The 24303-nt window shown below is 58.3% G+C and overlaps 2 protein-coding genes across 3 annotated transcripts; both read right to left on the reverse strand.

Moving 5' to 3' along the window:
- Nucleotides 1–381: 381 nt before the first annotated feature.
- On the reverse strand, nt 382–14978 carry TPM4 (tropomyosin 4). 2 transcript variants are annotated; one of them, XM_058657792.1, is made up of 9 exons: nt 14822–14978; nt 11459–11584; nt 7657–7790; nt 6459–6576; nt 6226–6296; nt 5405–5480; nt 4779–4841; nt 4609–4678; nt 382–474 (listed from the first exon to the last, which is right to left on the reverse strand). In XM_058657792.1, the coding sequence occupies exons 1-9, from the start codon at nt 14933–14935 to the stop codon at nt 392–394; spliced, it is 855 nt and encodes a 284-aa protein (XP_058513775.1). In that variant the 5' UTR covers nt 14936–14978; the 3' UTR covers nt 382–391. The 2 variants fall into 2 exon arrangements, with proteins under 2 accessions (XP_058513775.1, XP_058513776.1); XM_058657793.1 differs by lacking the exons at nt 11459–11584; nt 14822–14978 and adding an exon at nt 10950–11292 and having other exon boundaries at nt 384–474.
- Nucleotides 14979–18042: 3064 nt separating this feature from the next.
- On the reverse strand, nt 18043–20683 carry LOC101536128 (olfactory receptor 1361-like). The gene is made up of 3 exons (XM_058657620.1): nt 19760–20683; nt 18586–18641; nt 18043–18115 (listed from the first exon to the last, which is right to left on the reverse strand). Exons 1-3 carry the CDS (start codon nt 20681–20683, stop codon nt 18043–18045), a joined length of 1053 nt encoding a protein of 350 aa, XP_058513603.1.
- Nucleotides 20684–24303: the final 3620 nt, after the last annotated feature.

Raw genomic sequence — 24303 nt, forward strand, 5'->3', positions numbered from 1 at the left:
TGGCGCCAAGCCTCCTAGAGTCTTAGCATCTGAAACCAACCCTGATAGACCCTGATGACCTGCTAGAGGAGTTGAGTCTGTCTTCTGGAGAAAGTGGGGTTGGCCCATTCTCCCGGAGTGTATGCTCAGTGTGGGTCACCCTACCTAACTTAGGACCACATGCAACTTCAGGATTAAAAATAGAGCTGAAAAAGCCACTTTGGGAAAAAAGAAAAGAAAGAAAGAAAGGCATTAGATTTAACTGGTGCTCAAAGCTTCTCTAAAATATAAAATATTTGGTCACGCATTCATAATGAGCTTGATGTTTCCAGCAAAGTCGAAGACGCAGGGACACACGGGCTCCGCAGCTTCTGTCGGAGCGCGCCGCGGCTTACACACAGCGCGCTGTGGCTTATATACAGTTAAGTTCGTTTAATGTCTGGTCCAGTGTTTGATGTAATCCAACATTCTCTTCTTTGGCCTGGGCGAGTTTTTCTGGTGAGGATGAAGAGGGGGAGGAATAAATAAATACACATTTTTGTTCAAGGAAAACAAACATGTTCTCTAGCCAAAAAAAACCAAAAAAACAAAAACAAAAGAAACCTAGCTGAGGAAACCATTCTCATTTTAAGAGCAGAAAACCAAGGAAGAACAGGGGCCCAGCACCATCTCTGCGGGTCAGGCTGCCCAGTGAAACACAATTTTCAGATAGATGAACCAATAATCTCCTGGTACAAGCCCATTCCAAATGTTGCGTAAGATGTATTCTGATGCCCACCAAACTACCTGTGGCCTCTCTGAAACTCAAATTTATCTGTCTTTCTCTTTCTGTTTTTTTATTGGAAAGGAAGGAAAGACAGAGAGAAAGATCTTCCACCCACTGGTTCACTCCCTAAGTGGCCATAACGGCCAGAGCTCAGCCGATCTGAAGCCAGGAGCCAGGAGCCTCTTCCGGGTCTCCTGTGCAGGTGCAGGGTCCCAAGGTTTTGGGCCGTCCTCTACTGCTTTCCCAGGTCACAAGCAGGGAGCTGGGTGGGAAGTGGAGCAGCTGGGACTTGAACTGGTGCCCATATGGGGATCTCAGTGTGCTCAAGGTGAGGATTTAACCACTGCGCCATCGCGCTGGGCTCTGAAACTCGAATTTCCCGTAATACTTGGCATCTTTGCTAAACATGGTGACCTTGGAGTCATGAATGTCAGAAGATGAGCCATGAAACCTTCCTGGGTGGATTCCTCTGTCATCATACAGGGTACAAGAAGAGCCAGAATAAGACTCATGGAACCCTTGAGAACCGTGACCATTCAGACACTGGTGCTCGAGGAAGCCGACCCAACACATTTCTTTGTGTGGATGAGTCGTGCAGCCTTGGGAAGAACATACGATCTTGTCACACGCCCTTTCTTAGCCGTTTCTGAAAAGTGTGTGTGGATGTCCGTGGAGCCAGGCCCATGCCATGCAGAGGCAATGCGGCTGAAAGAGACCAGCCTACAGGCACATTGTGAAATGGTCTGGCTTGTGAGGAGATGGCTCCCCTATCTGCTGGCATCCCACAGGGGCGCTGGTTCGAGTCCCGGTTACTCCACTTCCCATCGAGCTCCCTGTGAATGCGCCTGGGCTCAGGCGGTTGGGCCGCTGCCAGTACGTGGAAGACCCAGAAGAAGCTCCAGGCTCCGGGCGTCGGACCTGCCCAGCTCTGGCCACTGTGACTACAGAGGGATGATCCAGCAGACGGAAGATCTGCTTCTCACGTTTTGTAACTCTGCTTTCAAATAAATAAATCTTTGCGGGGGTCGGGGGGATAAGATGCCACTGAGAACGAGTTAGCAGCAAGTGGTGACGGGTAAGGGATGAGGCCGGCGCTGGCTCAAACCCTGGACGAAAGCAAAGTACCTCACACGCTGGGACAGGATGCAACCTGGACAAGCCTGCAGAATACGGTCTAGCCTTCTCGCTGTATCATCTGATAGAGAACCTAGCTGAGTGGCTATGACCTGGGAGGTTCTGTCAGAAGTGCTGGGCCCGGCGAGTCCGGATGGGCATGTGTGAGGGGACTGCCCACTGTGACGGGTGCCAATTCTCCGTGATCTTGGTCACCCTCACGACCACCGAGACATTGCCTTTGCAGAGAACAGTTAAGCAGCTGGTTCAGGGCCACGTGGGGAGCGTGAGGTGGGCTCCTGGCTGATGGTGCCTTGGCTCCTGTGTGCTCTGCCGTCTGAGGTCTGAGAACTTTCCCTGGAAGTGCCTTTAGAATCATGACGCGGCTCCTAAGCTGCCAACAGGGAAGCAGAACTGCACAGCGCCCATCTTGGTCACTGAAATCCACGTTGCTTGCTTAGGCTGCCTAACTGGATAAGCTGGGTGGTGTAGTGATTTCAAAGGGTGGAGGCAATCCATGGCTGGAAAAATCCCAGTGGAAAATCCTCAGAGTTAACCAAGTCCCTCCACCCCCACGTGCTACCTGCCCATGTTGGAAGATATATTCTAGAGGAATTGAGGAGACGCAGGTTCCCACGTCAATTTAAAAGTAAACTACAGGGATCAGAGCCATGGCTTATCAGGCTGATCCTTCCCCTTCAGGCAGCGGGAGCCCATATGGGCTCCGGTTCAAGTCCCGGCATCTCCACTTCCCACCCAGCTCCCTGCCTGTGGCCTGGAAAAGCAGTGGAGGACGGCCCAAAGCCTTGGGACCCTGCACCCGCGTGGGAGACCTGGAAGAGGCTCCTGGCTCCTGATCGGCTGAGCTCTGGCCATTATGGCCACTTGGAGAGTGAACCATTGGATGAAAGATGTTTATACCTTCTTCTCCCTGTATATCTGCCTTTCCAATGAAAATAAATAAATGTTTGAACTGGATAGACTGAACTTTGGATGGCCTTGGAAAAATCCAGAAGTTTCTGGCCGCACAGAGCACAACCTTGTAACCCTCATGGGCGTTATGAACAGACACTAAGCGAAAGCCAAGGTGCCTGGTGACAGCGAACTCACACACGGAGGGGACACACACCAGGACCTCACGAGGCCTTGCTTGGAACTCCTTTAGAAATCCCATCACTCCTGCGACAACACAGCCACGCCATTGCCTTTGCCTGCTCTGGAATGTTCTTCAATTCACTGCACAGGCCAGTTCCCTCCCAGGACCGGGTGCTGGAGGCACTTCCCCAAGGACAGGGAAGACACGGGGAACCCCAGCCAGGGCCGAGGGTGGGAACAGAACACCCACGCAGCGCCATTGTCAGGAGACCCGGACCCCACCCTTGTCGCCTGACCGCATGGCTCCTCCCACCCCACCCGTGGCAGGCTCGCGCAGACACAGGCCTGCTGTGTGTGTGTGGTTTTTTTTTTTTTGCGAGTTCAGCTCATTCTTTTTTAAGTTGCCAAAAAAAAAAAAAAAAAAGGTTTAGAGATGATAGCCTCCATTTGAAATGATGGCTATTTCAGGAAAAACGATTAGCACGCGACCCATTTGGCGAAGGCGAGCTCTGGACAAACTGGCTTCTGTTTTCACGGCTTCAGGGAATGGATCACGTGGGCATGATTTGATCTTATTTTTTGGCGGGGAGGGTGCAATGAATGAGCTCTCATTCGAGAGAGCTGGTAACCACCCACTTTCTCCCAACCACGGACACACACACCGATGGCTCAAAGGCAGTAGGGAGGATGAATTACAGAGGAGATACACGCTACCGCTCCCCGCTCTCGCGCCTGGAGAGGCAGCGGAGGATGGCCCAGGTCCCTGGGCCCCTGCACCCATGTGGAACACCCGGAGGAGGCTCCTGGCTTCGGACCGTCCCAGCTCCAGCTGCTGTGGCCGCTTGGAAAGCGAAGCCGCGGATGGGAGGTCTGGCTCTGTCTCTCCCTTCTCTATTTCAAATCGACAAGTTCAAAGAAACAAAGAAAGAACAATTGAGAGGACGAAACCAAGAAGAGCCTGAAGTAGAGGAAGGTGGTGCGTTCTGCAAAGCAAATGAGAAAAAATGCCCCGCCCCGAGACCTGTGGGGGTGTCACATGGTCTTAGCTGTGAAACAATTAGTCAGTCAACTGCCCAAGATGGGCAACTAGAATGGACAGAGCTTCCCCTGCAGCCCGCCACCACCCCTGCCTAGGAGGGATTTCAGATTCCAAAGAGCATCCCAAGCCCGGAGGTCACAGACAGCAGAATAGGGTACCTTCCCTTCCATAAACCCACATTTCCATTTCCCAAATCACACACTGGGGGCGGCGGGGGTGGGGCGACACAGATGTGTAGGACGGATCTTAACCCCTTCCCAGTTCCCCAGGCTATCTCCCGGGAGAAGAGGACAGAAGCGGACGTTCCAAGTGGGAACTCTCCGAGCAACGTGGGCTCCTCCTCGGGCGCCAGCGTCTCCCCGGGAGCGACTCTGTGTCTTTGTTTTCTCACACTGGGAAAGGCCTGCAGCCCTGTGACGCGGCTGCTGTAGAATGCCAGGCATCTCGCATAAAAATAAGCCAACTGCAGACAGTTCTAAGCCCTTCCCCACTCTCAGGTCACTGTCCCCGGCAGGCCAAGGCCAGCTCGGCTCTCGCATGGCTCTCGCCATACTGCGCCTTTGGCTGTGGTGGGGGCGGGCGGCGCACAGAGCCGTCTTCACGAGTCCTCTCCTACCTTCTAGGCCGTCAATGGTCTTCTCCAGTTTTGCAACCGTTCTCTCTGCAAATTCGGCACGGGTCTCGGCCTGCAGCAGAGGGAGGGACGTGTATGCTCTCATTGGTTCAGGGCCATCACTGGGGGCGGGCGCGGGGGGACGGGGATTGGTCACAGACCCTCATGCTCACCTCCTTCAATCTGTCAGACAGAAGTTTAATTTCTTCTTCGTATTTATCCTCTTTTTCAGAGTACTGTCGGGGGAAACAAAGTACTGCGTTAGCGGGAGGGAAAAAGGCGTGAAAAGATAGAAGTTCCTGTTTCTGGAAGCAAAGGGGCCATGAGGCTCTTTGGAGACGGGCGAGCCTGTGCCCGGGGAAGTGGGCACCTTCAGTGACGGGAGGGTCTTGTCCGGACGGTGGGCACTGTGCAGGGAGTGGGAACGCACTGCCTAATCCCAAGATCTGGCATGCTCTGGGCTTGGGCGGAGTCGCTGGTCTATCAGCAGAGGAGGGACGCAGACAGGCAGGTCGCCATACGGGCTCCAGTTCAAGTCCCGGCTGCTCCACTTGCCATCCAGCTCCCTGCCTGTGGCCTGGGAAAGCAGTGCAGGACGGCCCAAAGCCTTGGGACCCTGCACCCGCGTGGGAGACCCGGAAGAAGCTCTTGGCTTTGGATTGGCTCAGTTCTGACCGTAGTGGCCATTCTGGGAGTGACCAGTGGAAGGAAGATCTTTCTCTCTGTCTGTCCTCTCTGTAAATCTGCCTTCCCAACGACTCTGTCGCGAACCGCCGTCCAACTCGGGCCAGCCCCCAACCTTTTCTGACGCGGCCTCCAGTGACTTCAGGTTGTTTGTGACATTCTTGAGTTCCTCTTCTAAGTCGCCACATTTTCTGCCCAAAAAAAGAGAGAAAATGATTTAAAAGTTTTTTTTTTTTTTAAGGCAATCCCCCTCCCCCCCAACAAGACAATTTTCAAAAGGAAACACTCAGGCTTGCTTGCCCTGGGTCCCCAGAAGGAATGTGTAAGTGGAGGAAAAAAATGCTAGTGGATTTTTCCCAGGCTCACTGCTGTGCAAGCATCAAAAGGCTGTCACAGTCGTGCCAGGCAAGGGCCGGGCAGGCCCAGGAGCTCCTGGAGGGTTTGTTAAGCTCTCTTGGGAATCCGCCAGGGGGGTGAAGCAACAGATTGTGAAATGTGGGCCGTAGCAGGCCAGCTCCGGAAGGTGCTGGGAATGAGTGGGAGCACAGAAGGCTGGGAGGTAGCCATCGGAGCAGGCCGGGAGCGGATCTGGGAACCTCATCTCCATCTTTGCCAAGTCCTCAGCCCCGGGGGTGGACAGGCCCTGGTCTGTCTGCGGGAACTTGGGTGTGTGTGGGGGGTCTGGTCAACCCTCTCTGGGATCTCCCGTCCTGCTCCTTCCCCCAAGACCACAGTGTGGTCACACAGTGACATCAGGAGCCAGGCGTTTCTGACTGACGGTGGCGAGGTAGCCTATCTTTTAGGGAAAACGGGACCTGTGGGCTTCAGGGCATGGCCACCGCCCCCTGTGACCTGATCCACAAAGCTACAAGCCAGCATGGCTCACAGAACCCACACAGGGGGTCACAGCCACCCCAGTCCTGCTCGGCCACTCACAGCTCGGACACCTCGGCGCGCTCCTCTGCCCTTTCCAGCTCACCCTCCAGAATGACCAACTTCCGGGCCACCTGTGGAGACAGACAAACCCACCTGCAAGGGACAGTCCACCTGCAGCCCCGCCCACCTGCCATGGACCGCCCCCACTGCAGCCCCGCCCACTGCCATGGACCGCCCCTCACCTCACCACCCCAGCTGCCCAGACCAGCTTCCCCAGGCTGCCCCTCACTCACCTCCTCGTATTTCCGGTCGGCTTCCTCGGCAATGTGCTTCGCCTCTTTGAGCTGCATTTCTTGGATCTCCATCTTCTCCTCATCCTTCATGGCCCGGTTCTCAATCACCTTCATTCCCCTGCAAGGAGCGGAGCGTCCTGCTTCAGCAGAGCCGTCCACCTGCCCAGCCAGCAGCACTGTCCCCCGCCTGGCATCTGCACCCAGCCAGCAGCACTGTCTGCACATCCAGCCAGCAGCATCGTCCATCTGCCTGGCCAGCAATGCCTGCCATCCGCCCGCCGCCCGGCCAGCAGTGCCATCTGCCTGCCTCTGCACCTGCAAGCTTTTGGCCGAGTCCCCTGTGGCAGAGCAGAACCCTGCAGGGCAGCATGCCCACCACTGGACACTGTCCTACTGGGCTTAACCTGCCTGGCTACCACGTGACCCAGACACTCAGATGCCACGGCATTTGCTTGTTTAAAGATATTTTAATTCACTTATTTGAAATGCGGAAAGAGAGAGAGAGAGGTTGAGAGAAAGATCTTCCACGTGCTTATTCACTCCCCAAGTGGCCGCAATGGCCGGAGCTGAGCCAATCCGAAGCCAGGAGCCTCTTCTGGGTCTCCCATGCGGGTGCAGGGTCCCAAAGCTTTGGGCCGTCCTCCACTGCTTTCCCAGGCCACAGGCAGGCAGCTGGATGGGAAGTGGAGTGGCCGGGACATGAACTGGCGCCCACACGGGCTGCCGCGATGGGGCATGAGTGGTGTTGAGGGCTGGGCTGTCAGGGATGAGAGCGTTACGAAAGGGCCAGAAGAATGAAAGGGACAGTAGCGTGCGGGAGCTGGCAGGGAGGTGGGAGCAGCGGGACCAGAGGTGTGGGCACAGGCTGCACGTCCCTGGCTGGGGAAGATCCCCACACTATCCACCCCACCAGGAATGGGTTGTCATGGAAACACCAGCCTGCCTGGACAGAGAGGTCTGCCATACAATAGGTGTGCTTGAAACGGTAAGACGTCAAGTTCAGAGGAAACCAGCGTGCACACGGCCCTTCTTGCCTCATTGCACACGGCCCTTCTACCCTGAGTGCACACTGCCCACTCTGATCCCACCTGCCCCTCGTTCTATCACCCTGGAAGCCAGTGTCCCCAGATCCCAGACACAGGTGTCGTGTCTATTCGGCGCACACCCACGACACACTGCCCGGCTGCGCCGTCCTTACCTCTCACTCTCGTCGGCCGCCTTCTCAGCCTCCTCCAGCTTCTGCAGGGCTGTGGCCAGGCGCTCCTGAGCCCGGTCCAGCTCCTCCTCCACCAGCTGGATGCGTCGGTTGAGAGCTGCCACATCGCCTTCGGCCTGCGGGAGGACAGAGGGAGCAGGGTGAGAAGGAGAAGGCCCAGCTGGCCCACCCCGCCCTCCACACCCAGCGCCCACCTGGCCTGCGGAAACCAAGATTTCAGGGGGTTCTTTCAGGGAACACCCACCTCTCCCACCACAAGGAGAGGCACAGATTCCAGTTCCAGGCCCATGCCCTGGTCCTGCCGCCCCTCAGGGCGGGCCGCAGTGCACACTGCTCCCAGGGAGACGGAGACCCTGGGAATCGGGCTATGGCTGAGCTGCTGAATGCCGTCCGCACCCACCCACACGGATAGAGAGCTAAATTTAAGCACAGATGGCCTCAGCTGATGGAGGCCACAGGGTCAGTGAAGCGAGAGACACTTTCGCCTTGGCACAGGAAGGCATGAGGTGCCGGTCTGTGGATCAACCGCCTATGACCCCGGCACCCCCAGTGAAAGGTCCTGGCGGTTCTGCTTCCAACCCAGCACCCCACTCATGGCCTGGGAAGGCAGCAGGTCACGGCCCCAGTGGGGGAGAGATGGACGGAATTCATGGCTCCCTGGCACATGACCCAGGCACATCCTCTAGGCTGCGCATGAAACCAAGAATCCAAAGCAAGAACACTGCCCCGTTGGTTGGTCGGGACCCTGGGCCTTGATGCCACAGGCTGGCTCCTTCACCGAGCGCCCTGGAGCCCGGGGACAGGAGGCACCCCCACTGGTTGGCCGGGATGGTTCCTTGCTCCCAGAGCCTGACCTCCTTTCTGAACCCTGGCACATCCTACCCACGGAGCACGGGATGACATAGCCATGCATGCGGCTGGTGTGGAATGCCGCCTTGCGCCCCAGGTCCTGGTGTCTCCCCTTGGGCCCTGGGGGCTTTGAGACCCAGGCCTGAGTGTCTCCCCTTGGGCCCTGGGGGCTTTGAGACCCAGGCCTGAGTGTCTCCCCTTGGGCCCTGGGGGCTTTGAGACCCAGGTCTGAGTGTCTCCCCTTGGCCGCGGGGGCTTTGAGACCCAGGCCTGAGTGTCTCCCCTTGGCCGCGGGGGCTTTGAGACCTGGCCATGTGGTGTCTCCCCTTGGGCCCCAGGGGCTTTGAGACCTGGCCATGTGAACTCCACTAAGGGGAGAGGTGAAGGCCGCAGGCGTGTTAGGATCCCGCCTGGAAGGCAGTCCCAGTTGCTCTGCTTCTGATACAGCTCTCTGCTGACGTACTGGGAAAGCAGTGGATGAACAGTTGAGTGCCTGGGAGACCCAGATGCAGCTCCAGCAGCTGCAGCCATATGAGGAGTGACCCAGCAGACACAAGATCTCTCTGTCTGTCTGTCTCTCTCTCTTTCAAGCCAATAAATAAATCTATTTAAAAAACGCAGCCCGGCGCTATAGCCTAGTGGCTAAAGTCCTCTCCTTGTATGTGTAGGGATCCCATATGGGCACTAGTTCATATCCAGGCTGCCCCACTTCCCATCCAGCGCCCTGCCTGTGGCCTGGGAAAGCAGTGGAGGACGGCCCAAAGCCTTGGGACCCTGCACCCGCGTGGGAGACCTGGAGAAAACTCCTGGCTCCTGGCTGCAGCCTGGCCCAGCCCTGGCTGTTGCAGCCAGTGGATAGGAGCTCTGGGTCTTCTGCCTCCTCTCCCCGTCTCCCCAAATAAAACTTGAAAATTCATGCCAAGAACTGCAACACCTTCACGGCGAAGGCAGGCGAGTGGACTCGATGTTCTGTGAAGGAATCCCCTGCAGAGGCACCGTGCACCCCAGCACCAGTCCCTCTGAGCCCGCTGGGCCCTCTTAGTCACTGGGGACTCCGCCCCTCCCTCCCCGCGCACACCCGGCCACCGGCTACAAAGGATTTTCCTTATAAGGCCAAAGACGTTTGCTGGATGCGGCTAAGGAACAGGAAGACGGCGGTTAATCACACACAAAAATCTAACCGAAGCCAGCTGTTGGGAGGCGGGCCCAGTCTGCGGGCCACCCGCTGGGGCGGGTTTCTGTCTCTCTCTCTCTCTCTCTCTCTCTCTCTCTCTCTCTCTCTCTCTCTCTCTCCCCCACTCTGGTCCTAGCTCCCTAACTCTAGGATTCAGCATCTTAAGCGGCGCGCAGCACATACTCGGCTCCCTCCCCAGTCCGTGGAGTCTTGGCTGGAAGGCCACGGTCCCGTCCCCCAGCCAGAGGCCTTGGGGGTGAGGAGGAGCGCGCAGGGAGGGTCAGGCGTGCAACACACGCCAGGGCAGCTACCGTGCGCGCGAAGCGCGCGCGCGCGCGCACGATCCAACGCTGCAACTCCAGCTGGCTGCACCCCACAACTTTCAGGCCTCCCAGTCTTCACACTCCAGTTCTGCAGCCCCCTCTCCCAAAAAACTTTCTTCACTAGTTCTATCTACGCACACCACCCCCCCGCGACCATTTCCAGCGTGGAGGGAGGAGACACATTGATGGAGCACCTACAGCTAAGCACCAAAGACACACAGCTGGCACACGGAAGGGCATGTCGCCTGCGGTGCCAACATGCACTTTCCCCTCCCCATCCTCGGGAACCGGCGAAGAGGAGGAGGTGGGCGGTGAAGCCCCCTTCACTCTCAGACTCACTCGGCTCCAGCCCCAGAGGTTAAACGACCCCAGGCTAACATTCCACAACGCCCTCCCAGCCTTCTGCAAGAAGGCGGGGTCCCCGCGGGGCCTGCTTCCCGCTGGGGGGGGGGAGCAGCTGGGCGAGGCGGGCACGACTTCCGCGCCCCACCCGCAGCAGACACGTCGCCACCCGCCGCCGCGCCCCGTGGAACGGCCGGGCGGGACAGTCCAGCGGGAGCCAGGGGCCGCGGTCACCGAGTGCGAGGCGTCCCCGCCTCCCCACCCCCAACCGGGCCAAGCCTAGACAATGGGAACCGCTCAACGTGTCCACCCTGGCTCCCAGCCTGCAGGGCCGCACCGGGAGCGCCCCCCACCCATTCTCGCGCACCCCCCAATCCCAACTCGCTTTGCTGTCCCATCCCCCTAATCCCTTTCCAGCTTGGCCGGCTCTACCCGACCCGGATGCAGCACCCCCTCCCCCGTCCCAGGCTCCAAAAAGGAGGATGGCGGCGGCGCAGGAGGTTGGGCGCGCGGGCCCGATGGTGGGTCTGGGGGTGCGGGTCCGGCGGCAGCGGGGGCGCGCGGGACCCGGGGAGGGGGGCTCTCACTTTCTCGCGCCGCTCGCGCTCGCCATCCAGCTCTCTCTGCAGGCCCTGCGCGCGGTCCTCCGCCTCGTCCGCCTGCTGCTGCAGGGCCTGGATCTTGCGTTTCACCGCCTCCAGCGAGTTGAGGCCGGCCATGGCGCGGAGCGCACGCAGCGGGCAGCGGACAGCAGGGCGGACGGGCGCTCGGCTGGGCTCGGTTCCGGCGAGAGCTTGCAGCAACCGCGCCCCGGGGCCCCCGCGAGCCTTTGCCTGCGCGCCGGGCCGCCCCCGCCTCTCCCCGCCCCCCGGGCCCACGGCTGCCGTCGGGGGCGGTGAGGTCACCCGGGCCGGGCGAGCCACCGACGTCAGCACCGCTGGGCGGGTCTGACGCCCGCACCGCTGGCCGCCGCCGCCGGACGCTTGGAAAAGGGCCTCTTTTTCGGGACTTATTTGGAGAAAGCGCAGGGAGGCGCCGCCCCCCTCCTGCTCCTCCTGCTCCTCCTGCCGCGGCCGCCCGGTTACCGCGCACGCACGTCGGAGGCCTTCTTCTCGCTCAGCTCCAGCTTGTCCTGCGCATCCCGCAGCTCCTCCGAGTACTTGTCCAGTGCGTCCTCGGTGCCTCGCAGCTTCTGCTGCAGGTGCTCCAGCTCCTGCTCCACCTGAGGGCAGACGGGGTGGGGGTGATGGAGCAGCCGGGGACCTGCACCGCGCCCTCAGTGCCCCCATGTGTGCATTAGGGACCCTTAGCACACGGTAGCTGTGACTAAGGTTTTGCACAGCTCTCTAGATTTCTTGGGGCCCAGCTGCTGTGGTCCGTGTGTGTGTGTGTGGGCGGTGGGGGTGATCTCTTTGGGAAGCTGAATTCTACCCACAGTTATACTTCCCGGGGGGAGGGGCTAGGATATAACCCTGTTAAAGACCCCCCATTCCAAACGAGATGGAGATTGGGGTGTGGATGGGTGCAACTCAGGACGGTGATTAGGGTTAGGCAAGGTTTGAATGGCCGAGTAGAAAAAGGAGAGACAGAGCTCCCCCAGAAAGCCAGGAGCTTCTTCTGGGCACCCCGGTGGGTGCAGGTGCCCAAACACGTGAGCCGCCATCCTCCACTGCTTTCCCAGGTGCAGTAGCGCGGCGCTGGATGGGAAGTGGAGCAGCTAACACTTAAACTGGTGCCTGTATGGGATACTGGAGCCACAGGCAGAGACTAGCCGGCTACACTACGGCACTGTCCTGGAGCCCGTTCTTACAAGGCGAGGAAAATCCCAGCTAGCTCCCTGCCCGCGGGGACCCCGGGAGGCATCAGCGGGTGACGCACCCACCCGCCGAAGGCGTCTGGGGAGTGAGCCAGGGGATGGAATCAATCTCATGCTTTCTCTGGTTGTCAATACTAAGGTGAAAAAAAGGAGAGGATGTGAGGACAGAACAGGAAATGGCCATCTCACAGCTGCGTGGAGAGGCCCCAGAGGTTCAGAGCTGAGCCAGGAGCTTCATCCAGGTCCCCCACGTGGGTGCGGGGCCCCGAGTCCTCGGGCCGTCTTCCACTGCTTTGCCCTGGCTCAAAAGTGGAGCAGCCCCGGCACCAACCAAGGCCCATATGGGGTGCTGGTGTCACAGGCAGTGGCTTTTGCCTCTATGCCACAATGCCTAGCTCCTCCGATAAATACAGACATCTTAAAAAGCAAAAAACAAAACCCAGCCCCGACTCAACCTCCTGCCTAGGCACACACCTTGGGAGGCGGCAGCTCAACTGACAGGTCCCCACAGCCGGCAGCCAGCATGGGAGGGTTGGATCGAGTCTGCAGTCTGTGACTCGAGCCCCCCTGGGACTAGCTGGCCCACCTGGCTCAGAGCACCTGGCAGGCCAATGGACTGAAGCTTGGGTCTCCACCTCCTGACCCAAGTCCCTGGGCCCAGCCCTGGTGATTGGGGACATTTGCGGGTGAGCCTGTGCAAGGCTGGGTCATCCAGGCTTTGCTTAGGGACCTGCCGGATGGCCCCTTGCTGAATTGCGGGGCAGGAGCAGGGCGGGCCGTGGCAGCTCGGGCCAAGGTCAGAGTCCATAGGTGCTGACCCTGGAAGCCTGGGCCATCCCCTGTCAGGTTTGAGTTCTGGCTGTGCAAGCCCTTGCACCCATTTTGGGAGTGAACCACAGATTTAAGTTCTCTCTGTAACTCTGCCTTTCACATCAATGTCTTTTTTTTTTTTAAGGGGCTGACTTAAGTCAGCTTCTCCTCCCGTCCGAATTCTAATGCAGAGTGGACACGGGCATGCAGCGCCTTGCCCATGTGGACTCAGTTTCCCCCTGTGGACATTGGCCGGGAGGGACAGGGAGCGTCCACGGGGGTGGGCCGAAGGGCAGGATGTGGGATCACAGGTCACTGGTGGCGGATATGACTGCCCTGGAGGGGGCAGGAAGCAGCCGAGCCGGACCTCCGTCCTGTTCCCCCCCGGACAGATGGGACTGGCCGAAGGAGCTCCTGGGGTCAGGCCGACCCCAGCCTCTCCAGCAGCGAAAGGCACTTGAGGTAAGTTAAGTCTCAGAGCACCCGTGTGTCCGGGCACGCTCCCTGCCGGGTGGGAACATGCGGCTGTCACCTTCGGGGCCGCACAGACAGCGGGCAGGTCCAACAAGGACGGGGCTTCCCCCATCCCTGAGCCCCGGTGTGGGTTTGAGCGCAGGTCCACCCCCAGGAGATGCAGATCTGACTGCAGCAGACAGGAGAGGCGTCCACGGAGGCAGGGCAGCTGCTGGAAACTTTGAGGAGCTTCCCCTCTCTCCCTGCAGTCGCTCACACTCCAGTGAGAGTTAGGCCTGACCACTGCCCTTTCCCCGAAGCTCAGGGTGTTGGCGCCAGGATGCGGGGAAACTGGCAGCATGGATGAGGAAGGCAGGATGGGGAGGAGCCTGTGTCAGCTGAGGTGCGGCTGGCCGCCAGGACTGTGTCCCACGCCACCCCGGGCACCGGGGAGGGGAGACAGGGTGGGGCAGGAGTCCGGCGCTGAGCCAAGGGCGCCACCTGCACAGTCACCTCATCCTCCCAGGGCGGGGAGGGAGGCACCAGGCTGGCAGACTTTCCCCCTAGTCACACGGGCGCGGAACCACGAGGGCGTGGGTCCTGGGGCGCCCTTGGAGCTGGTGTGTGCCTGGGCTAGGGCGGGGCTGGGCCCTCCGTGTAGCCATCCTTGGCAGCTCCTTGGTCCCAGGTCTCGCAGGTCCCCCAGGCTCAGCCCAACTCTCCTCATCCCCTGTCCCAACCCCAGCCATCCTTGCAGTGGGTCACAGCCACTGGTCTCCCGGCTGGGGGTGTCCCCAGGCATGGGCACAGGGTCACGCCCCCCACCCAGGTCAGCGCCCCATCCTCATGTCACCCACGTGACATCCTCCTGACACACATAGCTTATGCCATCAGCAACAACACCCCAGTCGGGCACACAGCAAGGAAGACCACACACACACAGACACAGTCACACACACACAGTCACACACAGAGACATACGCACAGTCACACACAGACACATACGCACAGGTGCACACACAACTACGCTTCTGTAGACGCAGCATTTACCCAGCATTGTCACACCCACAGGACATACAACACCTCTCTCTCTCTCTCTTTTAGCTCCCACACTGGTCCTGCTGGGTCAGTCCAGTTGCCCCCGCCTGGCCTCGGGACCCAAGGCCTGGGAAGCCAGCCGCCCCCTCATCTTGCTTTGCCGTGGTCTCACTGCCCGCGCCTTTGTTGCGGTACCCACCAAGATCTCTGCGACTCTCTCTTCTGCCCTCCAGAGCCCTCTCTTTGCCAGGGTGGGCAGTGAGAATGCAGAGGGTGCTGCCCGGCCCTGGGACAGCCCAGCACTGTTGGGCACAGGCCGTGGGGGAAGAATGTCACCCTCACCTCCCTGCACCTGTCCTCAGCGGCCTTCCTCTCCGCCTCTGCCTGCTCGGCGCGGTCCACGGCGTTCTCCCTGTCCAGTTTCAGCATCTGCATCTTCTTTTTAATGGCCTCCATGGCTGGCTGGTGGAGAGGCTGTGGGTGCGGGAGTGAAGGCAGGGCAGAGAGGAGGCCCTTATAACCTGCGAGGCCAGGCGGGGAGGGCAGGAGTCTGCACCGCCCTGCTCCTCCTCCTGCCGCTGGGAGTTTGGCCAAGGCCCCGGTGTAGCCTGCGCCGGGGCCAGCCGCCACTCGCTCTGGCTCCTCCGGAGGGCCTGGCAGCCTCCCGGCCTCCTCCCGCAGCCCTCGCCTTATTTGGGTCTAGGGTTTTCTGGAAGGAGGGATGGGGAGGGGAGGCCAGCCGTGTATCCCAGCTTTAAGGCAGGTGCTACAGGTCCTGTGCAAGGTGGAGCCCAGGGCCTGGGAGAGTGGCCCGCTTTACTCCTAGGTAGCATTAGCTCCTCTCCCCCCACCCTGTGCTTGGTGGGGAGGGGTGAAGCGAGGGCTGGTGGCTGGGATGTGAGGAAGCTTCTGGACGCTGGGGGTTGGGGATGGGTGGACAGGCCTTCCTGCACCCAGGGAGCCTTCCTGGGTTGTCTGTTACAACCCCGGTTACTCCAGTTCCCACCCAGCTCCCTGCTAACACTACCCACGGGGAGGCCAGGCTGGAGCCCTTAACTCTCTTGGTTTTAACTTGGCTGTTACGGCATCTGGAGGCAAGAACCAGAGGATGGACAGCCTCTCTCCCGCTGTCCCTCCCCCTTCCTAGAACCTACTGTGGTTCCCCAGGACCTGCAGGAACAGGAGAAAACCCTGGCTGCTGGGCTCCACCGCTGCCCACACAGGGCTGCCACCTGCTCGCCTCTGGGACACTGCCTACGTCATACCCTCCGCCCCGGGGCTGTCCCTCTGTGCGCCACAGTCCAAGGTCTCTCGTGGACGGAGCCCTAGCATCAGGCATGTTGGGGCAGTGGGAGTTACCACTCCAAGTATTACTCTCTGATCATCGTTTTGGGGCATCGGCTGCTTGAGGGGGCAGGCCATGCCTTGGACCCTGGGAATGGGGGGAAATCTTGGTTCCCTTCTCCTCCCCCCATTCCTATGTTCATCCTTCAAGGCTCAGATCTGAGAAGACCTTCTGCAGGAAGTTCTCCTGGAGTTCTAGAGCCCAGGAGTTGTTCTCAGTTGGGTAAACAGCTGTCTCACGCCTGACCTTGAGAAGGCCTTGAGCCGAGTAGAGAGGCCGGGACCGGCGTAGTGGTGCAGTGGGTAAAACCTGTGTCAGCCACAACCCGTGTCGGCGGAGCACTGGGTGGAATCCAGGCTGATTCCTCCCTCCCTCTCTCTCCCCCCCTCTCTCTTTCTTTCTTTCTTTTTAAAGATTTATTTATTTATGTTTATTGCAAAGGCAGATTTATAGAGAAAAGGAGAGACAGAGAGGAAGATCTTCCATCTGCTGATTCACTCCCCAAGTGGCCGCAACAGCCAGAGCTGAGCCCATCCAAAGCCAGGAGCTTCTTCCAGGTCTCCCACGCGGGCGCAGGGTCCCAAGGCTTTGGGCCGTCCTCCACTGCTTTCCCAGGCCACAGGCAGGGAGCTGGATGGGAAGTGGAGTGAACCATTGTACTGGTGTCTGTTGCCTTTCTGACGGAGCATTCCTGCAATTGCATCCCGCGAAGGCAGTAGGGGATGGCCAAGGACCGGCAGGAGGCCCAGGTAAGGTCTCCTGGTTCCTGGCGCAGCCCTGACGGCTGCTCAGTGTTCGGGCGGGGGGGAACTGGAAGGCCTCTCTTCTGCTGTGACTCTGACCCATGGCAGGTGCCTACGGTGGTTGGTCGGGGGTGGGGGGGAGGTGGCCCTGGGAGCTGGGGTGCTGGGGTGCTGGGGTGCTGGGGTGCTGGGGTGCTGGAGCAGGCCAGAACGTACCGACTGCTACCTGTGTTGGAACGTTTGAGCGGGCTGCCGAGGCTCCAAAAACCCGGCACGTTCATCTCAGAACAAGAACACATGAAATTCCCATCTGTGAGCTCTCTTTGAAAAAGGAATTCGTGTGTGTGTGTGTGTGTGTGTGTGTAGGTTTATCTGGAAGGCGTGTAGACAGAGACAATGCCTTGCATCTGCTAGCTCTCTCACACAGCAAACACGATAAGCCAGGGCTGGGGCAGGCTGAAGTCTTCCATCCGGGTCTCCCCAAGGATTTGAACCTTCACCTGTCGCCTCCCAGGGTACACACGAACCAGGAACTGGGTGCAGAACTGGAGCAAATCCAGGCTCTCTGGCAGGTCCTAACTGATGTCCCAGCTGTTGTGCCAAATATCTGCCCCATTTGCCCCAGCATAGAAACCCCCTCCCATGTAACTTGGAGCCTCCCTTCCCAACTCCGGATCACAGCCAGTGGATGGCAACGCCGGGATTAGAACCCGCATCTGTCTGATTCCTGGGAACTCCAGTGGCCTTGTCCTACTGCCCCTCCCGCCCCCGGGAGGAGGCGAGCTGATCAGCGGAGAGGGCAGGGAACAAAGCACCTCCTCCCTGAGTCATACCCGGAGGGAACTGTGTGGGTTACAGAGCCCAGAGCCTGGCCACAATGCTGAAAAACAGGCCTGACCACAAGCTTGCCTGCCGAGTCAGGGTAATTACTAATAATGACAGGTGAGCCAGCCCTGGCTTCCAGATGGCCACATGTCCCCGGCACCTTGGCTATGCGGGCAGCTCACTGTCACCGTCTCCCTGGGCGTGACCCACCTTTCACGGGTACAGACACCCGGCGGGGTGAGGCCGCACGTCGAGGGACTCCAGGCCCTGGGCTGCCCCCTGCCACTGGGTCTTGGATCTGAGTCACCCACAGGGACACCTCCCACAGTTGCTGCCAGGGGTGGGTGCTCTGTGTACCTTGCAAGCAGGGGTGTGGACAACTTAACCCACCTGGGCCTTTATCTTTGCTAGGGTGTTTGAATTGGAAGATTAATTTTTTTGGGGGAGGGTGGGTAGGCTCAGAGGGCAGGTGTGTCGGCGGTGTACAAGATAATGTCTGCTTCTGACTCCTGAGCTGGGCAGGTTGTTCTGTCTGCCTGTCAAAGATTGGGGGATTTGCCAATGCAGACTCCCCCAGATGTGTACCAGCCCCACAATGGCTCTGCGGAGGACACACACGCACACACCCCAGTCCTGCTGCCTGCCAGGCCTCAGGGGTTCACAGCCCTCCGCCCCGTCTCTGGGGTCTCGGCTGTCCTGCCCGTGTGCACGAAGCAGCGGTGGCTTGGGAAGGCAGAGCGGTCAGGCTGCGTCGGTTGTTGTCTTACCGACCTGCAAAGAAAAGAGGGCTAGTTACTTGTGGTTCTGTTTATTTATTCATTTTTTAAAGATCCATTTATTTTTATTAAAAAATCAGATATACAGAGAGGAGGAGAGACAGAGAGGAAGATCTTCCATCCGATGATTCACTCTCCAAGTGGCCACAACGGCTGGTGCTGTGCCGATCCGGAGCCAGGAGCCAGGAGCTTCTTGCGGGTTTCCCACGCGGTTACAGGGTCCCAAGGCTTTGGGCCGTCCTCCACTGCTTTCCCAGGCCACAGGCAGGGAGCTGGATGGGAAGTGGGGCAGCTGGGATGTGAACTGGCACCAAAGGGGGTGCCGGCGCAGGAAGCTGAGGATTAACCAATTGAGCCATGGCACTGACCCTATAAGTAATGAGAGGGAGGGAGTCTGTGAGACCAACATGAACACACAGTAAGATCTGTGTAGAGGCTGGCAGCGAGCCACAGGCCCAGGCACACAGCAGAGAGGCAGAAAGTGCCCAAGCGCCCAGGGGAAGTCAAGGGCGGCTTCTCCCTCTCCGTCTCAGAAGGACGTCTTAAACATCCTGGTCTCTGTCAGCTTCAGACCTTCAAGGCAATAGCATTCCATCGCAGAACCCAACTAGGAGAAGGCATGCGCAGTAAAGCACTCATTCTAGGAGCACAGAAATTGGCACGGGAGTTGGGTGTCACTATTGTTATTATTATTATTCTACTTGAAAGGTACAGTTAGAGACGGGAGAGAATTGGTCTTCCATCTGCCGGTTCGTTCTCCAGTAGGTGCAGCTGCAGAACTCGGTGGGTCCTGAGCCGGGAGCTCCATCCAGGCGACGGGGGTGCATGGGCTCAAGCCCCCCGGGTCGTCCTTCAATGCCTTCCCATGAGTGTTAGCAGGTTGCTGGATGGGAAGTAGAGCAGTTGGGACTTGGATTGGAATGCTGACGTGGAGTGGTGGCGTTCCAAGTGGCAGCTTGTACCACACTAGCCTGGGGGGGGGGTGCGGTTTCCTTCTATTAGAGGAACTGAATTTAAAGCTTAGCTCCAAGTGGGCCTGAGTCCTGGCCCTGAAGCGGGCTCTTAGCTGGAGCTTGGACCCCCACATAGTCAGGAATTTGGCTCTTTCTTGATATCTACCCTACCCTTGGAAGAATGCCTAAGATCTAGTCGCCGTGCCGTAAAGAGTTATTGGAATCTGGCCCAGCGGCGTGGCCTAGCGGCTAAAGTCCTCGCCTTGAATGCCCCAGGATCTCACATGGGCGCCGGTTCTAATCCCGGCAGCTCCACTTCCCATCCAGCTCCCTGCTTGTGGCCTGGGAAAGCAGTGGAGGACGGCCCAAAGCCTTGGGACCCTGAACCCACGTGGGAGACCTGGAAGAGGTTCCGGGTTCCTGGCATCGGATCGGCACGCACCGGCCCGTTGCGGCTCACTTGGGGAGTGAAACATTGGATGGAAGATCTTCCTCTCTGTCTCTGCTCCTCTCTGTATATCCGGCTTTCCAATAATAATAAATCTTTAAAAAAAAAGTTATTGGAATCACGCAGTCACAAGCCCAGGCTGTTTGGACACCGAGACATGCCAACCATGTGGTCACTGTCTAAGAGCTGGCTTCCGGCCCACGAGGGCCCCCAGGGCACCCTTCATGTCACCATTTCGCAGGCTGTAGATGAAGGGGTTCAGCATGGGGGTGACCACCGTGTACATCACGGCCGCAGCCGTGTCCTTCTGGGCCGTGTGGGAGGACATGGGGCTGAAATAAACCCCAATGAGGGTCCCGTAGAACAGGGACACCACGGAGAGATGCGAGCCGCAGGTGGAGAAGGCCTTCCGCTTGCCCCCTGCGGAGGGGATCTTCAGGACTGCGGCAAAGATGCGCGTGTAGGAGCCCAGGATGCCCACGAAGGGGGTGATGATGGGCAGGGCGCCCACGGTGTACACCATCACGTTGTTGAGGAAGGTGTCTGAGCAGGCCAGTTTCAGCAGAGGGCTAAGATCGCAGAAGAAATGAGGGACTCGGTTGTGGGTGCAGAAAGAGAGGCGGGTGAGCAACAGCGTGTGCGTCAGGGCATTCCCCAGGGCGGCCATCCAGGAGGCCACCACCAGGAGGCTGCAGAGGCGTGGCGTCACGGAGGCCAGGTATTGCAGAGGGTGACAGATGGCCGCGTAGCGGTCGTAGGCCATGGCCGTCAGCAGGAAGCTGTCGGTGCCTGCAAGCCAGATGAAGAAGAACATCTGGGTAAGGCAGCCGGCGTAGGGGATCGCTCTGCTCCCCGTCACGTGACCGGCCAGCATCTTGGGGACGGTGGTGGACGTGAAGCAGATGTCCACGAAGGCCAGGTTGGCCAGGAAGAAGTACATGGGCGTGTGGAGCCGGCTGTCGGTGGCAATGGCCATGATGATGAGCAGGTTGCCCAGCCCCGTGAGCAGGTACATGGTCAGGAAGGGGGTGAAGAGCAGCTGCTGTTGCTCGGGGTCCTCGGAGAGGCCCAGGAGCAGAAACTCGGAGATGCTGGTCACGTTTGCTTCCTCCATGGCCAACCTGAATGGATCAGAATGCAAGCAGCAACTTGTCTGGGTGCTGGACAAGGTTGGGGGGCACACAGTGATCTTACTTCGTGTGTGTGTGTGGGGGGGGGCACACGGCGATCTTACCCAGTGTGTGTGGTTTTTGGGAGAGACATGTAAATACATGATAGGCATTGATTATAGATAGATTCTATATCTAAAATATTTTTATAAATATAAATATTTAAGATAAATACTATATAAACACATATTTAAATGAATTGATATATAGAATGGCCAGCTAAACTCCTGGCCACTGTAATACTCTGGCGAGCGAACCAGCAGTTAGAAGATCTCTCTCTCTCTCTGAATTTCACATAAAAATAAATCAATAAACATTTAAAATAATTTTAAGAGAATCTTCCACCTCCTGATTTCCCTGATGGCTGAGTGGCAGCCAGGTGGGAGCCAGGACCACTGTCTGGGTCTCCCACACGGGTGCAGGGGCCCAGGCACTTGGGCCGTCCTCCAGGGAGCTGGGTGGGAAGCAGAGCAGCTGGGATTCAAACCAGAATTCTAGTTAGGAATGAGGCTGCCTGAAGCAGCGGCTTAAAGCGCAACACCACACTGCTCACCTCAAAGTGGAAGAAAATCGCCGTGGTCAGTGGACAAGAATGAGTAAGAACCAATGTCCAGGTCTGTACTGTAAGCCTGTAAAGGATAACAAATTGCAAGGGGCTTAATCCTTGCCTTGTATCTGCCGGGATCCCATAGGGGCATCGGTTCGTGTCCCGGCTGCCCCACTTCCCATCCAGCTCCCTGCCTGTGGCCTGGGAAAACAGTGGAGGACGGCCCAAAGCCTTGGGACCCTGCACCCGCGTGGGAGAGCCGGAAGATGCTCCTGGCTCCTGGCTTCAGCTCATCTCAGCTCCGGCCACTGGGGCCATTTGGGGAGTGAACCAGCGGATGGAAGATCTTCTTCTCTGTCTCTCTTCTTAGTTAATCTGCCTTTCCAATAAAAACTTAAAAAATCATTTGTAAGATTTATTTATATTTGAAAGTAAGAGAGACAGAGAGAGAGGGGCGGGCAGACAGAAAAGGAACATTTCATCCGTTGTTTTACTCTCTAGAAGACCACAAGAGCTAAGGACTGGGCCAGGCCGAAGCCAGGGGCCAGGGGCCAGGGGCTCCATCTGGGGCTCCCGTGCGGGTGTAGGGACTCAAGGGCTAAGGCCATGTTCTGCTGTTCTCCCAGGGAGCGTTAGCAGGGAGCTGATTCCAAAGTGGAGCAGCTGGGACACAAAGCAGTGGTACCCTCTGTGGGAGACCCAGATGGAGTTCCTGGCTCCTGGCCTTGGCCTCGTCCAGTCCTGGCCATCGTGTCCATGTAGAAAGGGAACCAGCAGAAGGAAACTCTCTCTCTCTCCCACGGTCTCGAGTTTTTTGGGACTATGCATGTCATGAAAAACCGTGCGTGGATTGCATAAGCTTTTGGAGGTCCCACTTTAATCATGGGGTGCAGTGTGAGGGCATGCATGCAGGGAGCACGGTGGGCAGCGGCAGACAGCAGGAGACTGGGGAACTGCCCTGACCCGCTGTGCAAATCCCAGCTCCCTCCTGCCGGCCAGTCACGCCTCAGCTCAGCTGCCCTCTGCCCCTCTCCCTCTGAGCCTTCAGGGAGCCAAGCGGGTCCCAGCACCTTTCCGCTCTGCCCCCTCCCCTAGCGCTGGGATCTTGGCACCGGCTCCGTCTGGTTTGTTTGCGTCTGCTGTGCCAGCTGGGGGAACCTTTTACGAACACAGATCCGTTTCCATTCTCCCATGGCCCGGTGGCACCCACTGTTGGAGAAAAAGCGTACACTCGCTCTGCCCTGCCCGATCCATGAGTCAGGCCCGTCAATCTCCTGCGGGATCTTATCTTCTTTGCTCCGTGTGCGTATGTAGGATGACGACTTTTCTAGAACTGGACTGATACACCCCCGCCTCGGGCCGTGTCACTTGCTCTTCCCTTGGCTAGAAATTCCTTTATTCTGTGACTCTGCTTCCTCGGCCCGGCCCTTACAGTCATTCTCACGGAGAAGCTCCGGCCAAAGGAAATCAGGGGGCCTGGTACCTTGGCTCAACAGCTAATGCTTCTCCCAGCAGCACCGGCAGCCCATGTGGGCGCTGGTTCGTGTCCCGGCTGCCCCGCTTCCCATCCAGCTCCCTGCCTGTGGCCTGGGAAAGCAGTCGAGGACGGCCCAAAACTTTGGGACCCTGCACCCGCGTGGGAGACCCGGAAGAGGTTCCTGGTTCCCGGCTTCGGATCAGCACAGCACTGGCCGTTGCACGCACTTGGGGAGTGAATCATCGGATGGAAGATCTTCCTCTCTGTCTCTCCTCCTCTGTGTAAATCTGCCTTTCCAATAACAATAAATGACTTTTTTCTTTTTCTTTCTTTTCTTTTTTTCTTTCTTTCTTTCTTTTTTTTTTTTTTTTTTTTTTTACAAAGTCAGATATACAGAGAGGAGGAGAGACTTTCCGGGTGGAATCATCAGGGGTGGAGTGGCAGGTTTGAGCCGGTGGGATGCCAGCATTGCAGGCAGTGGCTTGATGTTCAGTACCACCATGCTGGCCTCCACGTACTGATCTTTAGTGAGACAGTCCCCGAACCTCTGATGGGAATTCTGAGCAGGTTACAAAACTGGGGTCTCCCCACCATACCCCAGCGACAGCTGTGATGAGTAAACACACCACAAAATGGAGACGCCGGCAAGCTTCCAACAGCCGCCCAACCAATGAGGATACGTCCAACCTCACCAAACAGCTAAAGCCACTTCACACCCACAAGGGTGGGCAGAAATAAACATCTGGCAGAAATAACTATCTAGCGCTGGCTTGGCCAGGATGCCCCAGCAGGGCTCACCCACAGCAGGGCTCGCCCACAGCAGGGCTCGCCCACAGCAGGGTGCCCCAACCGAGCTCGCCCACAGCAGGGTGTCCCGGCAGGGGTCACCCACAGCAGGGTGGGCTGTTGATGAAGGAAAGACTTGATGACAACGGGGTGCTTGGCAGCACCCAGAGGTCTGGTGTGACCTGTGACCCAGAGGAATTCTCTGGAAGGTACACAGGGAGAATTCAAGACAATCTGGAAAGGAGACATGTCGGTCCATTGAGTGGGTGCACAGAGCTGGCCACTCAGTGCCATGAAGTGGAAGAAGTGTGGAGCACTTGGGCTGGCCTGGATCAACCTCTGGCAGGTAAGGCTTAGCAGAAGGAGAAGGACAGACAAGAGTCGCTTTATGGAAGATGAAAACACACTGTTCATAGCTACCTCCCATGGCGTAAGGCTGAAAAAATGTGCCTGGGAGTGAGCAATACAAGTAGGTCGGAGTGCTGGCAGCGTCCGGAGATGTAGAAACAGATAGAAGGATCGACCACAGACAGGCGCATAGCTCAGAGGCACATGCCACAGGACGGGCTGTGGCTAATCCTCCGGGCGAGCCCCAGCAGCCTCTAGGGTGTTCAAGTCCCGGTTGCTCCCCTTCCCATCCAGCTTCCTGCTGGTGGAGACCCAGAAGAAGCTCCTGGCTCCTGGCTTCACAGTTCAGCTCCGGCGTTAGGCCACTTGGGGAGTGAACCAGCGGACGGAAGATCTTTCTCTGTCTC

This window comes from Ochotona princeps, chromosome 33 (assembly GCF_030435755.1).
Source record: "Ochotona princeps isolate mOchPri1 chromosome 33, mOchPri1.hap1, whole genome shotgun sequence".
Lineage (NCBI taxonomy): Eukaryota > Metazoa > Chordata > Mammalia > Lagomorpha > Ochotonidae > Ochotona > Ochotona princeps.